The sequence below is a fragment of the Bactrocera tryoni genome, chromosome 3, assembly GCF_016617805.1.
Source record: "Bactrocera tryoni isolate S06 chromosome 3, CSIRO_BtryS06_freeze2, whole genome shotgun sequence".
NCBI lineage: Eukaryota > Metazoa > Arthropoda > Insecta > Diptera > Tephritidae > Bactrocera > Bactrocera tryoni.
This window is the reverse complement of record NC_052501.1, coordinates 45600883-45623171: the sequence shown is the minus strand read 5'-3', so window position 1 is coordinate 45623171 and position 22289 is coordinate 45600883. Positions and strand designations below refer to the sequence as shown.

General features: G+C 36.3%; 1 protein-coding gene across 2 annotated transcripts in view; it reads right to left on the bottom strand.

Annotated features, from left to right (window-relative positions):
* LOC120769991 (electron transfer flavoprotein beta subunit lysine methyltransferase) overlaps positions 1-22289 on the bottom strand; it is a 110578-nt gene that overhangs the window by 69117 nt on the left and 19172 nt on the right. Inside the window, exons 2-3 of one of the 2 annotated variants that reach the window (XM_040097077.1) lie at positions 17326-17439; positions 13789-17265 (exon numbers count right to left, since the gene is read on the bottom strand). The exons of the other annotated variant lie outside the window; for it this stretch is intronic. Of the exons in view, the coding sequence (XP_039953011.1) occupies positions 15156-15698 (543 nt within the window). The 5' untranslated portion in view covers positions 15699-17265; positions 17326-17439 and the 3' untranslated portion in view covers positions 13789-15155. Of the gene's footprint in view, positions 1-13788; positions 17266-17325; positions 17440-22289 lie in introns of those variants that run through there. 2 annotated transcript variants of the gene reach the window in all.

Below are 22289 nucleotides of genomic sequence, written 5' to 3'. Positions count from 1 at the left end.
TAAAGAGAAGGCATCAGATGGAATTCAAAATAGCGTTATATTGGAAGAAGGCGTGGTTGTGAACCGATTTCATCCATATTTCGTACATGTCATCAGGGTGTTAAGAAAATATTACATACCGAATTTCATTAAAATCGGTCTAGTAGTTCCTGAGATATGGTTTTTGGTCCATAAGTGGGCGAGGCCACGCCCATTTTCAATTTTTAAAAAAAGCCTGGGTGCAGCTTCCTTCTGCCATTTCTTTCGTAAAATTTAGTGTTTTGTTAGTCGCTTAACGCACTTTTAGTGATTTTCAACATAACCTTTGTATGGGAGGTGGGCGTGGTTATTATCCGATTTCTTCCATTTTTGAACTGTATATGGAAATGCCTGAAGGAAACGACTCTGTAGAGTTTGGTTGACATAGCTATAGTGGTTTCCGAGATATGTACAAAAAACTTAGTAGGGGCGGGGTCACGCCCACTTTTCCAAAAACCACGTACAAATATGCCCCTCCTAATGCGATCCTTTGTGCCAAATTTCACTTTAATATCTTTATTTATGGCTTAGTTATGACACTTTAAAGGTTTTCGGTTTCCGCCATTTTGTGGGCGTGGCAGTGGGCCGATTTTGCCCATCTTCGAACTTAACAGACAGATGGACGGACGGAAAGACAGACATCCGGATTTCAACTCTACTCGTCACCCTGATCACTTTGGTATATATAACCCTATATCTGACTCTTTTAGTTTTAGGACTTACAAACCACCGTTATGTGAATAAAACTATAATACTCTCCTTAGCAACTTTGTTGCGAGAGTATAAAAATCAGAAAAATTGGGGAGGTATACATATGTATTTTATAGTCGCACGATCTGACCGATTCCAATAAATGATCAATATATTATAATATTAAAATGCACTTATGTACATATTACCTATTAAATTTCATTCGAATATCTCAAAAACTGACGAACGAATTTGTATGATCCCTAAAAAATCCCTGGCTTGAAAAGGTATTGGACCCATAGTCTCATAGGCTAAGTTGTTCAGAAGGGTCCGTTGAACATTTCGCGTATACGAGATTTTTCCGTTTTTTGGCTCCATGGACATAAATCAACTCGCTTTGATTTGCATATACATACATATGTATGTATGTATGTATAAGGTGTTACAAACTTCGTAGCAAACTGAATATAACCTGTTTAGAGTATAAAAAGTAGTGAAAGGCCGATATACGAAACATTCAAATGCGAGACAAAGTGCTTTTGCGAAGAATATTTGTTTACTCAAATAAGCAGAAGAACATAATAAAACCCAAAAGTACGAAAACAGTTGTGTAAAACTGTAAAAATAAAAGATTTCGCAAAAAAATTAACAACAACAATGTTAAACAAAACCAGGGCAAGCCAAACGCCACAATCAAGGAGGGGCGTGTCACAAAGATGATAAGAAATCAACCGCAGACTGTGAAGGCGAGCGAGTGGATAATTTGCGAATTATACGCGCCGTAAGTCGACGTACACATAAACACACTTACACATAGATTTTAATTGCAATAAAAAGCTTTATTTCTGGGGATTTTAACATAAGATAATAAAATATTTGCACGATTTGCATTTGTATGCACACACACACACGCACCAACGCCCAGACAAGGAATTTATCAACGTTTATGCCGGTGCAATGAACGCAGCAACGCTCACCGGGCTAAAGTTACCGGATCTGCTACGCGGGGGTAATAAAGTAGAATGTCCTCAGCCGCAGCGGTCAATCGGTGCGAGTCTCGATTGCAATGTAAACAATATTTTGTTTTTACATTTTTATAATATGTATGTATATACATACATAAGTATGTATGTGGACTCACAACACACTTGTATGCAATTTTTAATTGAGTCACGAGATAAGGTCAAGCTTGCGACGTCAGTAAGACACCGGCTTTCGCGTGCTAGTCTCGTGTGGCTTTTCCCCACAACTTAGCAATAATTTCAAAACAAAGCGTTCATTTGATATACATATGTACATACATATAATATTTTCCACGACAAGTCGTCTGCTATGGAATTTTTAATAAATGGAAGTCGCAGTGGAAATCTTTAATGTCAGTATCCAGAGTAGCAAGACATTTATTGCGGGTAAGTAAACAAGCGAGATGTGTATAATATACTATATTTATGTAATATTATGTAAATAAACATTAAACTTATACAGTTGTGTGTGGTATTTTGATATCAGTTTAGGTGGAGTAGAAAAAACTTTGCAAATGTAGAATAAAATAACTTATTAAAAGGGATCGCAAAAGTATTTGAAATTATGAAATTCTAAAAGGACCTTAAGGAAGCCGAGGTAAGGCATTAGAAAAGATCTGAAGGAAATGACCTAATAGTTATGAAGTTATTCATACATTGACCACACATAAGTATGTATCTCTACTTTTCGTTGTTTCTTAGAAAGTAAAAAAGTCTTCCTGTGTTTATCTTAGATAATAAAGTCTTGCCATGATATCTGAGATTTCGGTTTGAATGTACACACTTGAAGAATATTAAGTAATCCGAATCCCGATCTATCAAATAGTTCCTATAAGGTGGCTTATCGGATAATACGCATGTATGTACATATGTACATAAGAAAATCCATACCATTCTGGATATGAGTTATCGACTTCGCGTTATATAAACCCGATCATGTTCGTTAAAAGGCCATATCTGACTTCGTTTCGGCCGCAGAAACTCGAAAGATTGAAAAAATTAGTTATTTTTATTTATTCCCTCCTTTTGTTTTTAAGAAAAAACAAGAAAAAACTTTAACTTCGGTTGCACCGAAGGTAATATACCCTTCACAGGTGCATTTGTTTTAGTAATTGTGTGTCCAGTTTGTATGGAAGCTATATGCTATAGTTAGCCGATCTGAACAATTTCTTCTGATATTACATTATTTCTATGAACAATAACTCGTACCAAATTTCGTGAAGATATATCGTCAAATGATGAAGTTTCCCATGCAAGCATTTGATTCCGATCGTTCAGTTTGTATGGCAGCTATATGTTATAGTGGTCCGATATAGGCAGTTCCGACAAATGAGTAGCTTCTTGAAGAGAAAATGACGTTTACAAAATTTCAGAACGATATCTTAAAAACTGAGGGACTACTTCGTATATATACAGACAGACGGACAGACGGACATGGCTAAATCGATTCAACATACTGATCGTTTATATATATACTTTATAGGGTCTCCGGCGCTTTATTTTTTGAAAATTATCTCCTTGAAATGTTGGATGTGGCTACGTCTCAGATGGTCCATCCATTTTCTATTTCGTTCGAACATTTCGATTGGAAACTGGCGAATGGCACGCGTGATGTTTTGTTCCAAGGCCTGAATTGAAGCGGGTTGTCCGCATAAACCGTATGATTTACAAATTCTCACAGGAAAAAGTCCAACGACTGGACCAAAACATGAAATTATCTACTCACTGAAATTTTATTTTAATAAATAATTGATTCATGCGATGTGTGGCAAGTGAAGAAATATGGACCAATGATTCCACCGGCCCACAAACCAGACCAAACCGGTTTTTCTGGATGAAATGCTAGCTCTTGAATTTCTTTAGGTTACTCTTTGTCTCGACTGCTGTAATTTTACTTGAATTGGAATTTTGATCGAAAACGTCGGTCCTTCTTGAAACTTTTCAAGAGCCAATAGAGTGAAGCGATGCCGCTGGGGAAAATCGAGCGGTTTCAGTTCTTGCAAGAGCTGTATTTTGTACCCTTTCAATTTAAGATCTCGACGCAAACTGCGCCAAGTCGTTCCATACCATCAGTCCCAGTTGCTGCGAAAGACGCTGAATCGACTCTCTACGATCTTTGTGTACACTCTCAGCTATTGAAAAAAGTACCTCTACTTGGATCACCCGTTATATTCTATATTGTTCGAAATGTGGGTATATGAAAGAATATTGTATATTTTTCAAGATATAAATATACTTTTCATTACCGTTGCAATATTTACAATTAGACTTCGGCAATGTTAGTATTTCCCCTAACTGAATGAGAAGAAATTTTTTTGCTCTTCTCGTACAAGCATAAAAAGTAGTACTTTTTTGGGAAGTGAGAGATATCAGACTTTAATATTTTTAAACTGAAACATAAGATAATGCGTTTGAGAAGTTTCCAATTGGGTTGACGTAGCTAGTTGTCTGAAAAATTAGTTTTTTCCCTAATATTTACGATTATTATTACAATTAACAATGGTAGAGATATAAATGTTGTCTGGATAAGCTCTGAAAATTTAACGAAATATAAAATGATTGAATTTATAAAATCTTGTCTAACCTAAATGACATAGCATATACGATTTTCTCAAGTTGAGCTTTCAAATGTAAAATTACTCAGGTTCACGTCGATCTTTTGAAATTTGAACAATTTTTTTCTTTTAACTTCTCAATGCCTATTTAGATAGTTTTATGTGAAATAATCTCATTTAATTCACTTCAAAGCTTCACGAAATCGCTAATGGGAGCGTGATTACGAGAGGATTAGTGCTAATAACAAAATAAAATTAAGCTTTCTGAAGGAATTTATGAAATAATCAATTAGGAAGAAGACCTGAAATAAATACTATATACAAATAAAATAAGCAAATAGTTCTGAGTACAACAACATTTACAAATAAAATTCACAAACATATGTAATATATTTTAGAAACACAAAACAATGCAGTTAAATATTTTTATCTGTGTTTATAACACAGTGTTATTCGAAACAAAAATACAGAAAATCGAAGATAAGAGAGGCATATGATAACGGTTATCTAATGCTCATAAACAGCACTTTTCAGAAATTATTTCTAAGGTTGTTAGGATTAGAGTGAAAGTTTAATTTAAGAGTTTTTTATTACACTGCGGCATAGCCAAATACATATGGTGCCAATCTTGTAGGTTTTTCTTATAATTATAAATATAATAAATAATCGTATAATCTGGTTATGGGAAAAAAGCCACGATTCAATGAAATTGAAGATACTGCTTACCAGACATTGAGAAAACAGGCCTTATTATTAAAAGTTCTAACGGTAAATTTACTCAGAATATTTTATTCGAATATCTCTTCTATGAAAATACCGAAATTTGAACAAACATAATCAAATTTGACATGACGAAAACAATATTTTTCAAATTTTGATAATGAAAGATCACCTTGAGCAGCCGAGTTTATCAGGAGGTCATTTAAAATCGACTGTTAGGCTAGAAAATGTCGAATTTGAATTGTATTAGTTCCTTATGTCAAATAAAAGGGTCACGCCTGGACACCTAGTTTTTAGGGATATCCAGATATATTGTCACCGATTTATTGAAACGACATAGAAATTGCAATTACTAACGATGTTTTGCCAGGCGCGTTTGAAAAGAGCAGAGAAACCGATCACTGAACCAATCTTTTTGCTCGTTAAGATTACATCTTTATCTACAATTCATGTTCAAGCAGCACTGAAAGCGCAGAACATAAGGTTTTCCTTGACAATTTTAACAGCTTGTACCCAATAAGGAGTCATTGTATTTGAGATAGTTAGTAATTAATACCTAGTTTCGATACTCGATTACCAATAAAAGTGCAAAATGTGTTTTTTCAATTGAAACACGGGTGGATCGAATTAAAGAAAGGAAAGGAAATAAATAAAGCTACTTTATGGACAGTCAGTAAATATAAAGTTAAAGAACTTTAAGTCATTTCCACAATCTTCAGGTCAGGTCAACATAACCGATAACGACCCGAATTAAAATGCGGTCAAAGACTGAAAAAACTCCTCTTAACTATATGTAAACTACAAACAAATTTCTTTTACAGTTACAACAACCAGACGATTGAGTTCCGAGTCTAATACAGTGTACGGCTTTACTTTACATAGATATACTTACATATATGAACATACAATCATACAAATATCAAGCAATTAGAATAAACACTATCAAAGTTTAATCGCTTTACTCAGTTTCGAGTGTTTATCATTTTTCTAAAACAAGGGAAGGCCAACAAAGCCATGTACCCAATGGAAACTTTGTACATCGAATGTATGTTAACACGTGTATTCTATGTAAAGTTTGTCAATTCCACTTACATGTTCATGTCAACACCTTAACATTGCCGAGTCACTCAACATGGCATACCCCCCAGAGACCGCTGATCACTGTAGGCAATAATAAACGACACGTCTGGTCTAAAGTTCACATAAATATCGAAATAGATTATGTGTGAGTGTATGCAGCGCGTAGCGAAGACAGCCCAGCCGACCGGAATGAGCAACACGTCACCTGTTTGTCGCGTGCATGAGGCTTAGTCAGCCAGACGGTGCAATAGTGCAGAGAAATGTTGAAAGTGGTGTTATGTATGCATTGATATACATATGTATGTATAAATAGCACTTAGCCCGCGAAGGGAATGACTTTGCGAAAAAGCTGAGAAACTCGCAGACCATAGAAGTGTGACACAAATAATTTCTTATATGTATGGTATATGTACATATGTATGTCCATATGTTGGTATTGTTAAATATGTATGTCACATACATATATTTATTGATTTGAAAAGTCATCTGCTTTACCTATAAGGTTTGGAGAAAAATAAAGCTTGATAGTAAATACATAAATTTATAGCCAAGAGTTGACTTTGATTATCTCAGGGCAAAGATTCCTAAATACATATACCGGTAGGTGTGTATATGCACATTTATACTGTGTAAATATTTAACGACGTGTTAAAAAAAATCAGCTGAAGATTATTCGCAAGTCATGGTGATCTACATAGTATGTACATGCCTTCGTATAGCTTTATAAGGTCTGTTCGATAAATACTTAGCCTCACCAAACGTTAACGCCATTAATCCAAGAGAAATTTTAGCCAAACCGAACTTGTAGTTTTTTTTGACCGGTGGGCGTATCGGCAGATTATAGACAACTAGAAAAGAGAGTAATATCGGTGGGTGATTCGATTTTTGTTTTATTTGAAATCGAAATCAAATGTCACTTGTATGCTGTATGATTCTTCGTTGGCCACTGTCAAAAATTGATTCAACTAGTTTGAAATTTGTCGTAGTTCGGTTTGTAATGACCCACTGAGAGGTGCTCGTAAGCGACTACAATGATTAATCCTTCCACTTAAGAAACGAGAATCGAGTTTCTGTGTCGTTTTGTGACCGTCAATGAAACATGGAAACACTGATACATATCAGAGACAAAGGATACTGTAACAGGTTAAATTCCTACTTATTCAAAATCGATACCGACATATCAAATATACGTCCAGCATGCAACGCGTTCTTGCATGACACTAACCACCTCTTTGCATGTCCAGCTAATCCTACACATCTGACACTGATGTCCCTATGGTCGACCCCATCGCAACAGCACGTTTCCTGGACCTACCGTTGGTTGAACTCGATGACAACTTATCTGAACCTTACCATTTTAATGAGGACTAGATAACCCTTACAACAACTTCATAGTGGATTCGAACTGAACCTGCGAAGAAGCCGAATGCTTTCCTACCGGAAAATTGAGCGCCATCTTTTTTGGAATTCACAAGATGTCATTCACATCAGAGATCTTGAAAAGGGCAAACCGATCACAGGGCTCAACTATGCCGAGTTATTGGGCTGGTTCGTGGCCGAATTGTAGCAGAGAATGTAGGTTATGCTACAGACTTCTGCCCCAACCACCGATGTCTTCAGATTTGGTTCCGATTTCTGCGACTGCTAAACGTCGCTTGGCGGAGAGGGAGTCTTGTTTGAGAAGGTTATCGGCGCTACAAAAGTTTACTTTGAAGACCTCCTAAAAACGCATTTTCAGACAGGGGTCAGGTATATCGCGCCAAAAAGAAATCGTATTTTTGGTTTTCCTTTTGTAGCTTTTGGACCATCCTCGTATAAGAGGTTATACATTATGGCTTGGAAAAGAGTCGTATATAAATTTGGTTAAATTTTACGTATGTATGTATGTAAGTATATTTAAACATATATGCTTTAACATAGGTGATGATAGTATAAATGCATACTCTTATATGTATATATGTACATATGTATATACTGTATGAGAACATATATTTATATGTATATGCATATATATACATATATATGTATATATTTACATATCATAAAATTGATCTGTCTAAAGTTCATTCAACACCTTCGCAATTTTATATTTCTGAGCTGGCGGCCAGACATGGCTAGCACATGTGGTTGCCACTGCTTGAAGGGGAGGGGGAAGACAGCACATCTGCTGCTATGTATGTACATATGCATGCATATGCATATAATTGTATCGCATGCTAGCAACGCATGGCTGGGGATTTCGCAAAACGTTTTGGTGGCGTGAAATACGTACATATGTACAAGTGTATGTATGTACATATATGCATACAAAATAGCCGGCAATTTGGCGCGATGAGTCGGTAACTTTTTGTCGTCAAACTAGAACGATTACCCATGCACTTACATACATACATATATGTATGTATATTAAGGTGGGCCAAAAAAATGTTTATTTTTTTCTTAGTTACCATGAAAATCTCATCCGACATGACTAAAAACAAGTTCTGTAAGACCTGAGCTCTTAATATTAATATTAAGAGGTGCTTCATCGACATTTTCGATTTCCCATATTAATAACACAGGAAATTTTGTTTTTTTTGTTTGGAGTTTTAATGTACACAAACAAATAATTGGTAAGCGAGAATCAACACTTATTCTTATAGGAAATTTAACGATCTACAAAAAAGGTCTAGAACATTTTTTGGCTGAGTCAACTCATTCAAAGTTATTCGTAGTTAAAGTCCAACCAAAAATTATAAAAAATGGTTTTCACAATTTTTCATCTTATATTACAAATTTATGGCTAAGAAACATAACAAATCATATTTTTTCGATTTATCTCATTTTTATTTAATTAATTCATTTAAGATTTTCATGGTAATTAAGAAAAAAAAAATAAACATTTTTTTTTGCCCACCTTAATGTATATGTTTGTATACCTCTACATGCAAACAAGTTTCTATTTCTATGACATTTGTTGTATAGCTGTGTGCATTTGTTTTTCTATTGAATAATCTTGAACACGCCAATTTCCAGTTCCAACATTTTTGTTTGTTTTTTCACTTTAATCTGTTCGTTTTTGGATTTTTCAAATACGCCGATAAGAATTCAAAATCGAGCTGGGTTTTTCAACGCAACAATAACAATACTGTTTTGAATTCTTAGTAAAAAATTATTTCTTTTGTTTGCTTTTTGGGGGAAATAGCAGCTTCAAGCTTTTGTGTTTGCTTGTCGGCTGTGCGGGTTTGTTGTTGTGGTCCGCTTTTGGATAAAAGTTTTAACTGGAAATTCAACATTGTGACGCACTTTTCTGCGCTCAAGATTAGCTTGCTGTGCGTAGTGCGCACATTCATACGCACATAGTATACATATTTACGAATGCACGAATGCATGGCGTGGTGCAGCTTAAGTAAAGTACGACTTTAATGATAATCAGAGAAAAAAGTAACATAATGCAAATATAATTTTAGTAAAATAAGGGGAAATACAACATTAACTATAACTTTCAATTAGCGGTATTCGTTTTGCTAAAGTTTGGAGAGTGGCGAAACGAACAAATAACTGGTACAAAATTAATAGACTGACAGGAATGGGAATGGATGGTATAGAAAGATGTTAAGTTGATAAAAAATAAGTATTTACATACATACACTTTTACATGGAATTGAACATTGTCAACATTGTTGTTGTTTTAAAAATACTTATATTGCAAGAAGAGAAGTAGAATTTAAAAGTATTATAGTTAGTACCATGATCGGAAGTAGAATACGAATATGAGTACGATTAAGAGGTTCCCTACTTTTTTGAAGAATGAATGGGAAATGTTTATTATCATTCGAAAGAACATTCTTTGATATTTATACTTTGAAGATTATATCCTTCAACTCGGAATCCACCAAGCACCAAACCTTGAATGGATTTCCACCAAAAGCATATCGGACATAAGTAGTTTCATCGAAACCTCAAAATGGTTTGAGAGAGAAAGTGAAACGTAATAGCAGATACAAAAGGTTCTACGAATAGTGTATCAAAATGGCACATCAAGTGCTAATTGAGCCCGATAGGGCTGCACTCCTACCTACCTACCTATATCTTTCAAATGTTGGGCGGGTACGTCTCAGATGGTCTATCCGTTGAGTCCAATTTTCAATGACTCTTTGAAAACAGATTTCGCTGAAATCAAGAGCTTTAATTTCAGGCATCAAATGGTCGGTTACCATGGCGCAATAACGGTTGCCATTGTCGGTTACGTTCTCACCGGCATCATTTTTGGAGACATATGGACCGATAATTCCATCAGCTTCCGATCCCAAAAAAACCATTTTTTTTTGATGAAATGGCAGCTCTTGAACCACTTCAGGTTGCTCTTTATCACAAATGCGGCAATTTTGCTTGCTCCATTGAGCCAGAAATGGACCTTATCCCTCAACGGCTTCTGGGACTTTTCAACAGCCAATAGAGCAAAGCGACGTCGCTTGGGAAAGTCGAGCGACTTCAGTTCTTGCACAAGCTGTATTTTGTACGCTTTCAATTTAATATCTCGACGTAAAGTGCGCTAAGTAGTTTTATACGTCAGTCCAAGTTTCGTAATAAAGTTGAACGATTTGTAAAAGTTGTTCAGGCGACAATACTGAACAAAAATAACATGACAGATTGACACGACTCACGCATGATCTGTCAAAAAACGGCTATTGAAGTTAATGTGCTTCCAGAAATGAGCGGGAATCGACTCGTCATTTGTTGCTTGAGTACTTGACGCTGTCACTGGATTCCACAAATCTTTAATGGGATTTAGTTCCTGAGATGGTGCTGGTCACTCCATAATATTGTTTTTTTATCTTAGACCACTTTTTCGTACACTTAATTGTCCATTTGGGATCGTTGCCTTACTGAAATGCCAACCTTAGAGGCATATGCAATGGAGCGTCCTAAGGCCGTTGTATGAAAACGATAACCATCATATTACATCGTCCTTTTCGTGAATCGTTGTAGGCTGCATTTTTCGGTTTTATTATTTGATGCTCGATACCGAAACCATACTTTTTCCGCAACCATATTTAACGGCTTCCAATTCACGAATAGAATTTTAACATAGAAACCACAATTTTTTTTGCAAGTATAAAAATTTATATGTAAAAATATAATATTATTTTTATATATAAAGTATTTATTTTATGTAGCACAATCACTCTCCAGGGATTCCTAGCAAATCAACTAGTTCGCAAGAAAATCCCCACTACTATCTTGGAATGCGTCTTAGTCAGTGTTAATCGTGTACTCTCTTCTTATACATACATATGCGTGCCTTAAACATGTACTCTTTCTACGTTTTAAAGCTGGAGTGAAATACAAATGCGGCATACGTAAAGTTAATTAAATGTTTGTACTATACATAATTAAAATTAGTAGATAGTGATCGCACACTGGATTCACTAAACAGTTTACACGTTTTGGGTCTTTACCTGCAATGATGTTAACATACTCACACATCAGGTTTCAGACATACATTTTGTTTTTTACAAATATGATATAGAAATGTAGAAAATGTATATGACAAAGCATTAATCTCACTGATCTACATAAATATAGAGTTCTCAGGCTAAATATGAAAGAACTTAGACATTTTCAGTAAAAAATCTAGCTCTGGTTTCTCATTTCAATATCATCTCTGCCATTGATCAGCCCTGATTAAAAAAAAGTTAAAGTGCTGCAGAATCAGTCAACGAGTAAACGATTTTTAAGTAAAATGAGACTGCAAAAGCAATGAGACAGAAAAAAAGCAACCAAAAAATCTCTTGATCTATATAAGTGAATGATTTACCAGTTAATATGGTATGTTCTGTGGAAAAGTTTTCAAGTTCGATGATAAGTCAAGTTAGGCCGAAATACCTACACAGAAATACTAAAAATTAACTTGATTGAATATACCGGGTTTTTCGTCGTTTCGGCCATTTTTAATATGTCAGCGGTAAATACACAAAATTGTCGATTCTGATGGGAAGAAAATCCACAAATTATTCATGAATAATAATTGCATTCACTTAAATCGACAGCTTGGTGTGTTTTTTGGTCTGGTGGCATCATCGGTCTGTATTTCTTTCGAAAAAAAGCTGATGATACCGTTACTATCAATAAAGAGCGGTAAAGATCGATGATAACCTGACAACATCTGGTTCCAACAAGACGGGGCTACGTACCACACAGCATGAACAGCAATCGAATTATTGAGAGGAAAGTGTGGATATTCGATTATTTCAAGAAATTTTGACATTGAATGGCGTCCAAGAAGTTGTGATTTAGCACCATTATACTACTTCTTGTGGGGTTATTTAAAGTCATTGGTTTTTAACAATGAACCATACTCTCTTCAAGCTTTAGAAGTCAATATTTCTTTTCATGACATACGAATGGATTTAGTGAAAAAGTGCATGAAAATTCAATTCGTCGAATTTGTTCTTGCAAAAGAGGTCGTGAAGGCTATTTGAAAGATGCGATGTGTCGATGGCTTTGAATCTAGATGTAATACCATTCACTACAAGATAATACTATAAAAAATCTTCTTTTGTAAATTTTGTATGATTAACGATAAAAAAAGGTGTTTCACATGTTTAGTGGTAAACAGAACATTTATCTACTTCGTTTTATAAGAGCGGATGAACCCTGTTGTTGATTTATTAAGTGAAAAATCTTCGTAAACTTTTTGTTTAGATCCACTTCGTTCTAAGTCAAAATACTACACTTATTTTAACTTTTTAATTTGCTAAAATTCACTCCATATTTGGATGAAGAGTGCGGTTGACATGTTAGATTTTTCAAATAGAAAAAAAAAAATTATTTGAGGCATTTTTAACGTGAGTACAATAGCAACAATAAACACTTAATCTGGTCGAATTTCTAAGCTTTTAGAACCAATTAAATGTTCAAAATGTTTTTGAAACAAAATCGCCAAATTATTTCATTAAATTGCTTGACGTGCTATACAATATAAAAATAAGAATGTTTCTTCCTTTTAAAAAATCGATAACGAAAATATAGCACGTTTATATTAATCACGTGACACATTTTACGAAAAACGTGTTTTTTATGGTAATTTGGTTAAGAGAAAATTATGTTATAATTTCTGTCGAAAATGCCAATTTTGACGTTGATTGCCGACAAAAAAGCTTATTCATAAGCGGTTGCTATGCAATTCGTAGTGGTATCGTGCAATATTTCAGCGAACCCGCCTTCACAAGCCCCTTTAATATACACAGATTAAGAAATATTCTTTTTTCCTTTATAAAAATGAATAATATTGCAAATCAACGTAAAGATAAGATAAAAGCCAAACACGTGAGTATTTACCCATTGTTAGTGGGTTCATGGGTAAAAATATATGTATGTGACAGTTTAATATAAGTCAGTGAGAGGGGAAAAAATTAGAAAGAAAACAAACATTTACAATTTCAGCCCGTTACAAGCGCATTTCATCACTTTCACATAATTTAACTTTTGATAATGCGAAGGCAACGTATTTTGTATGAAATGTTTGGCCAAAGAAAGTGGACTCAATGTAGTGTGAAAAATTTAACAACGAAAAACCTACTTGAAAACAGCCAACGATGCAATGCAAAGCGAATAATCCAACAACCCAAAACCCCAGCCCAAATTATGCAGTAAAAATTAAACATTTTTTTTATATTTTTAATTAAAAATTTTTATATTTTTAATAATTTTATAATTTGTTTTATTTATTCATAATGCTTGATTTTGTCTCTTGCGATAAACTTGCTATACTTCATTTTCTTTTCTTGTTTTTGTTTTTTATTTTTTCTTTCATATTTCTTTTAACTTAAAGATAATTGCAATTGTTGCTTTGTACACATTAATACATTCTTTAACATATAACGGTATTATAACTATGCCAAATCATTTCTAGCAGGCAACAAAAAGCTAGCATAACAAATAATTAACAAACATTTTAAAGTGTTATGACTGCTAACCAATTATTTTAGTATAGAATACAATTTGTTACTTAGCAACTGATAACTATTTAACAAAGAATTTCACGCGCTTTTCTTCTTAAACAACTGACTGCTGGAAATAATTTAAAACAATTACTCAGTTTCAGTATCAGCTTCGGCTGCGTTAAGGTCAACATCTTTCATTTTATGAAACTTTTTAAGTCATACATACATATTTATATATGCATTTTTTGCGCACACTGTAAATTATGAGTTTGCATAAGGCATTTTTTGTTATTTCGCTCATATTTTGCTATCAATTCATAACCTATTCAGCGTTACAATGGATATATTTTGTTTTTTTTTGCTAATCTTACTGGAGCTAGACAGTTTGTTTTATTAAGACTATAAAATATAATTAGCAACAAAGCCGTTTAGTTGCCGCCATCACTGCTGCTGCTGGTGGTGGTGTGGTTGTGTCTGTTGATCTTAATCTGACTTCCTTAACGCACGCGCCGCACACGCACACGCACACATTGACTGAACGCCCGAGTCGGGCTTAGGTGCGTGCCGCGTACGAAATCCGGCGTTGCATTGTTGGCGGCGGCGTCGGCGGCGCGAAGGTCACTTGCTGCTGACGGCTTCGAGTTATATGATGCTATTGTTGTTGTTATTGCTGCTGCCAGCTACTGGGGGCGTACAATGTGTGTGTGTGTCGTTTGTTTGTTGGTTTCGAAATTAATCGCCATTAATTTCTAATACTTTTATTATTTCGTTAATATGACTGGAATTCCACAGGCGGTTGCCAGACCTCGAATGCGTTGTTAGTGTATTTCGTTTATTATACAAAATTTGCATGCGATGACGTCGTCAACGCATTCCTCGAACTGCAACTTCGTTTCGTTTGTCACAACAATCCAGTTTTAAAAATTCGTTTTTGATTTCTTTGGTCACTCGGTTTCACCTTCTTTTTTCACTTGATTTTCGAACGTCGCAATGTCGGCGTTATGTTCCAGACATCAGACATGCTCGCTGTGTTTTTAAGCCAAAATTGAATTTTGTTTGTTTTCAAAATTTCACCATACGAGAAGTTGTGCAATTAAATTGCTTCTCAGTTAAAATATATTCGACACTGTACGTCCACACATTCACACGACTGGCAATTCGACAATGGGATGTTGTGGTGCATCCCAGTATGCCTCGCAGTAATCGACTAATTGCTCCTCTTGCTTGTTGAGTTGTTCCTCGCCGGACTCATCGGCGCCGGTCCAAGTCTTCTGCACCAGACAACAGGATTCGAGCACAGTTTTGCCAAGAATGCGGCTCAACTTGGTGGGGCAATCGACTTTGATCACATAGATGTCATTTTCGTAACAGAAGGCTTCCAGCAGCACCTCGTGCATGTGTGTGGCGGAGTCGCCGATTTGTGGCACGGCCATGAGACAGAAGAGTGAACCCTCCGGTGACTTGGAGAGCACTTGTATGGCGGCGCTAAGTCCCACAATGACACGCGACTCGGCTTGTGCCTTTAGCAAGGCGGACTTGACGGTGCGTCCGATTTTTGTGTAATCCATTTTTTTGGTGATTTGCTGCTTCTTTTCGCTGAGACTCTCAAGCTGCTGTTCCAGGTTGATGTTGCTCATGACTTGACTGTTGTTGAAATGCTGGATATGCGATTCGTCCACAACCATTTTGTATGAAGAGTAGATGTGTTGCTGTGCGTATGGCGGAATTTTCACGCTTTTGTTGGCACTTCTGCTTGAAGTTGTGTCGATCGCTGGCGACTTAACTTGCTTGCTGTGGTTGATTAAGGTTGGCGTTTTATAGACGCACGCGATTTGCTTTGACTTTGACAATGTTTGCACTTTGGAGGACACTTGTTGCTTTTGAGTTCTTGCTTTGTTTTTGTTGTTAGTGTTCTTAAGCACTTGCTTTGTTTTTGTTATTTTTAGCTTTGCTTTATCTGGTATTAGTTCTTTTAATTGACCCTCTTTTTGTATTTGTTGGGGTGTGTTATCACTTTTGATATGCTTTTGTTTTTGCTTTTTCACCGCAAATTTCACTTTGTAAAAATGTCTGTGTGTGTTGATTTTGCTTTAACGCGATTTGTTATGAAATTCTGTTTTGCTTTGCTTGCTTTCACTTGGCTAGTAATAAGTAGACGCGTATGCAATTTATTCCGTTCAAGCGCTCTTTTGACTTGCTTCAATTTTGATTTGTAATTTCACAATGAATGCTCCGAAACGCCAGTGCAGTCGCTTTTATACTAGCACTCTCAGCATTGACGGCGTTTCCATTGAATTTCATCAGAAACGACACGAAAAAGCTTCGCAATGCGCTCGCCACCTATAAGGTCGCAGGCTCTCTCTCTCTCTTCTTCACCACAGCTAGCTGATAAGTGCCATTGGGGAGCCACATCTGGCTCCAAGCGAACGGTGCTTTTTGTCGTTCGCTCACTCGCTCTCACTCGCATTGAGGCATTGCGCAGCACCTAGAAATCGCTTGGGGTTTTACGTTCATTATTTACTCCCAATTTGATTTTATTTTTGCACTTTTTTCTCTTTTATTTTACGCCCCTCTCTTTCTTTTGTCACCAGCCAAATCAAATGTAGTTTCCGAGAAATTATCGAAAATCGTAAAAAAATATGCGCGTTGCGCATATCAGTTAATTATGCGCGAAATTTTGTTGATCACGCGTAAAAACCTGCTCCACTTCTTGACTTCTTTTCGGTTCTTGCCTTTTGATTTCTCTACGGAAGCTGGGGCGCTCGCGTCTAACTTCAGCTGCCGCTGCTCAAGCTTCATTGTGGTTCCCATCTGCATGTGATTCTCCAACTCACTGGCTTGTGATCTGTTGGTTCATGTGAAAAGTTTTGCCGCCGCATCCCAACCCGCAGCAGCTCAAGCGCTTTCATATGAAACTTTGCTTTATTCATTCAGAGTTTTTGGGGTTTTCCGCTTGTTACCTGTTTGGAGTTTACGTTACAACTAAAAAGCACCTTACGTTAACGAGGTTTTAATTAGAATTTGTGTCTCTTAAATATCGTTTAGCATTCGCTCATGCGGCTAACAATTTGATAATACTATTTAACTCTTTTTTCCAATGTTAGTAACTCTCTTCCGAATCTCTCCATATACTTTTTCAATAGCGTTATTATCTAGTTATATACAGCACCATATGATTGTTAGGTAAGAGTTTAAGTACCTTTACAGTTATGAATTGGTAAGATAACTAAAAAGAAGCGTGGGAATTTTTTTCTGAAAAAAATTTTAAATTTTTTAATCTAAGAATTTGTACACATATTATGGTATCTTTACCTGTAATTTAAGACTTAATATTAGTAGAAATATTTATTTGGAACAGCTGATCTAAGGGAGCTCCTCTCAACAAAGACGTTTGGCGGTGACCACTTTATCTTTGAACTGGATCCTCTGAAATAAATAATCGAAGTAATAAGCAAACTAAATTTTTTTGACAAATGGTGGTTTCTCAAAAAAAATTTGATTTTGACCAAAATAAAAGAAATCCCATAAGGCAGCGTTTTAAGCTGCCGGGCCATTTTAGTATATTTCAAACAGAGCCTATAACCCCGCTTCGCATATCGGCCGGATTTGTCTTGGAGAGCATGGCAGCAGTAGAAAGCATCGCCAGAAACTTCAATCCTAGTAGGTGTCAGAACACAGAGGCATCGTGGACAATGAGATAGTGGACAGGATTGCATAGGGTGGGGTATGGTCACCCGAAAACGTGATAAATATTGGTAAAACCATGCATTGTCTTTGGTACGATCTGGACAGCACCATGGCAAGAAAGACTAAAGCGCATGGAACGATCTGTCGGGTGCAAAACTAGCTGTACATTGTTATGCAATGTTCTAACAATATTTAATACATTCCGTCAGCTTTAACGGATATAAAACTTGTTCTCTTATCTATACTATTTGCTTGGGTAAGATTAAGTGATTCCCAGTCAAAGACTTTTAGAGCTAGAAGTCTGCAAGATGACATAAAATGGTGTTTTGATTATGAATTTCTGATATAGAAAGCAAGTTTTGTTCGTGGACAGATGAAGTTTCGTTTTAGTCGCCTATTTGGTCTTAGACTCGCAATAGTGGTCTGTGAGGCAAGTCGCTAGTGTTCGCTGAATGTTTATTTGATAACAGGAGATGGTTCATGGCCAATTGACCAAAGTCGTAACTTCAGGGAAAATGCTTTTCATAATCAAAAGAACCAACATATACCTATAGACACCGAACGATTTACTTCTGGACATATTCTAAAGTTCTTAAAGTAACCAGGAGGATTGAATGTGTGAGTTGTATTGCTGGTTTAAGAAATTGGGGGTTAGATGATGTGGAAAGTTTCTACATATAGAAGTTTACATTATGTTCACATGGAGCTTAAGGCATTGTATACTTTATTTATATGTAGTTATGTATGTATATAGTGGATGTAGCAGTCTTCAAATCTTATAAAATATTCATATATAAATATGGATGTCTCTACGTTGCTACCTTTTATAAAGATATAAATAGCTTTTCCTCAAATGTATAATAAAAGGAAACTTCACGTTAATTTCCAATTCACTAAAAGTAATTTGTATCCAAAAATAAAGTGTTCCTCCAACCTTCCAAGAAGTGATATCAAGTTCATAATAAAAGTCTGTGGAAAGAAGACAATTCATGCATTCTCGCGAAACCGAAATCATTTTGGCCGCTGGCATGATCCACAGGTTACTTGGAAAAACAACAAAGATGGAGAAGGAACGTGTACCGTCTTTGGCGATTTGTGGAAATTTTAAATGGAAAATATGACAAAATTTATGGCCTTAAGCACACACACACACTCAAGAGTGCATACAAATTGTGTGTATTCCTCAGTTAATTGGCCTATATTCAGCCGGCAGAGGTGAATAATTTCCACAATTTCTTTTTTCTTAAAAGTTTTTTTGCTTAAAAGACAGGATTTGTATGTATGTGTGTTGCACACGATTTTCCGGACATCAGATGTGAGCAATAGCACGTTTATTGGCCATGCCCGCTCTCGTTGACTCGCCTGGTTGGCGCTATGCCAACAGGGCGGACGTCGATTGGTAGCATCTCGGTGAATGTTAGCTGGCACTAATGGGTGTCAATGGTTTATGGGCTGTAAAACTTATTCTTCGTAATTTTCATGTCATTAACAGTGCACTCGTTTATTTGTGTTATTGCTAAGAAACCAAAGGTGGTTTTTGTTTTTCTTTTCGAATATGTATGAACACAGTGTTTTCTTGCGCAGCGACAAAAGTCTACCAGGAAATCGGCAATTGTGTGAAGTGAAAAGGAAAATTGTCAACTTTTACTTTCTGCTCATTTGTTTCGCTATAATTTTATTTTGAGTTGAGATTTTCAGAAAACCTTGGCACAACAAATCTTTTAAGATTTCATTGAAAAAGTGTGAATGGTCTTTCATTAGATTTGAGTGTTTGATAGAAATTTAAAAATAGTCAACACGCTGGGGGGTGTCTCACAACGTTTTTGGAAGAAATATACATAAGTAGGTATGTAAATATTTGTAGATATAATAGCCACTTAATTTTGAGTTGAATTATGAGCTATGAAAAGAAATATAGAGGAACAAATAAAATTAAATATTGGACAATAAATATAAATTATTGTATGACAAATTTATTTAGCGATTATACCGAATTTCGGCAGCAGCTAACTTTTTGTCAAAGTCGAACTATATGCATTTATGTATGTATGTATGTAGGTGTGAATACAAGTAATTCGAGCTGAGAGAAGACTGTACGACTGCTGGCGTATGCCAATGTCACCGTTAGTTCGGTTATCTCCTGGTGGGACAAAGAAGCGAAGCTTCTCCCACGTCACTGTTGGAACCAGTACTAACACCAACAACAACGTCAGCTTCGAAATCCAATGCAGAATAACTCTTGTTACTTCGGACTGAGTAGGCAATTGAGAAGAAAAGTCCTCTCTCGACGAACAAAAACAAAACTTTATAAGTCACTCATTATTTCCGTCCTGCTATATGGTGCAGAGGCATGGACGATGACAACATCTGATGAGTCGACGTTATGAGTTTTCGATAAAAAGTTTCAGAAGAAGATTTATGGTCCTTTGCGCGTTGGCCACGGCGAATATTGCAGCGATGGAACGAAGAGCTGTATGAGATATACGTCGACATTGACGGAGCTTAGCGAATTAAAAGACAGCGGCTACGCCGGTTAGGTCATGTCGTCCGAATGGACGAAAACACTCCAGCTCTGAAAGTAATCGACACAAAACCCGCCGGGGGAAGTAGAGGAAGAGAAAGCCCTCCACTCTGATGGATAGATCAGGTGGAGAAGGATCTGGTTGTACTTGGTATCTCGAATTGGCGCCAAATTGAGAAAAGAATAAACGTTAGGCGCGCTGCTGTTAACTCGGCTATAACCGCGTAAGCAGTTTCTACACCAGTAAAGAAGAAGGAAAAGAACGCCATGGCTTTCAAGTGATGGGTATGGAGTTATGGAATAGCACCTCCAATTGAACCTTTAGTCGAAAAACCAATCACAAAATGTAATTACAATACTGCCAATTCAAATGCAATTACTAGCAACGCAATTTCACATTGAAAATAAACACATTCCAACCACAAACGCCCAGTATATTTAACATTTCAATAACCCGAATTTATTAGCAAATTTTCTAGAAGAAAGACAAATGGGCCACGTGCATTTGGTAGATACAATAACAATTGCTGTCGCGCAGAGTTCATAACCAGAAGTTATCGTCGGGCATTTGTATCTCAGTTTCCTCGAGATATCGCTGAGTTATGAGAAACGTGTACAATTTGCAAGATAAAATGCATAGTAAAAAAACAGGCACACTTACACAAAATAAGAAGGGGTATTGGTGCCTCACACTACCGTTATTTGATATATTTAGATATATGCATATGTATGTATATAAACAGAATTTACATATTAACAGCCATTCATTCACCTCGGCGCATTTGAAATTTTTCGTGCACTCCCCATTTATTTACTTCGATTTGCAAGGTGTGTAGGTATGCTTGTATGTGTTGGTAATGCATGAAGTCGCACCTCAAGTAGCCGGCATTTTTAGGCATCGCGGCCTCGCATTGACACTGTTGATAAACAAACCGCAGCAAGATCGACGGCCTTTTTGGCTTTCTAAGGCGAAAGACAATTTCGGCAGGGGAGCACTTACATACTTATGTATGTATGTATATGCTTATGTGGTGTCAAAAGCAGGGCAAAAAACTCGTAAACAAAATTTTACTATCAGTGTTGCATACCAACATACCGATCCACATATTAACACATACGTTGGTCGCGTGCAAAAACAATAACAATTTTAAGCAGCGCAATAATAATAAAAATAATAAGGGAAACAATACTTTCAACTACTTGCTTGTTGTTGAACCCAGGTTTAGTCGGAATGTGGCAATGAATTGCGGTCAGAGGCACTGCTTTGGCAATTTCACACCTCAAACGGCTAATCAGTGCAAGATCATCACAAAGAACGGTATTTGTTCTACTCGACATTGCAGGTAATTCAACTTTTCGTCTGCAATTCCAAGTCGCGGATAAAAAATTAACAAAAACATGAAAAAACGTTATCTCAGGTCGAAACCAAAAGGTGATCCATTTCGAGGTTCTCTCCTCTTCTCTAAGGAAATTAAAAATTTAATGGGGAATGTTTATTATCATTCGAAAGAACATTTTCTGGCATTTGTTTTTGAAGATTTTCTCTTTCAAATGTTGTGGTGCGTGGTGTTTTCCTACAAGGCCTGAATCGAAGCGGAATTGTCCGCATAGACTTTACATATTTCCACAGGAAAAAGTCTAACAGTTGATATCACACGATCATTGTCGCGTATGGACCGGCCCAAAATGTGAAATTATCTGCTTACCAATGCGTTGTGTGGGAAGAGGCGCCGACTTGTTGAAACCTAATGCCACCGAGATCACGAGCTTTAATTTCAGGCATCAAATGGTAGCTGTTGAATCTCTTCAGACTGCTCTTCGTTCAAAATGCGACAATTTTGTTTGCTTACATACCCATTGAACCATACACTTTTTAAGAGCCCTTATAGCGAAGCGATGCCGCTTGGGAAGCTCGAGCGGCTTCAGTTCGTGCACAACCTGTATTTTATATGTTTCCGATTTACGATCTCGTCGTAAAGTGCGCCAAGTTGATCCATACTTTAGTCCGAGTTGCTGCGAACGGGGCCGAATTGACTCTCCTTTGTGTACACTCTCAGCTACGGCTGCT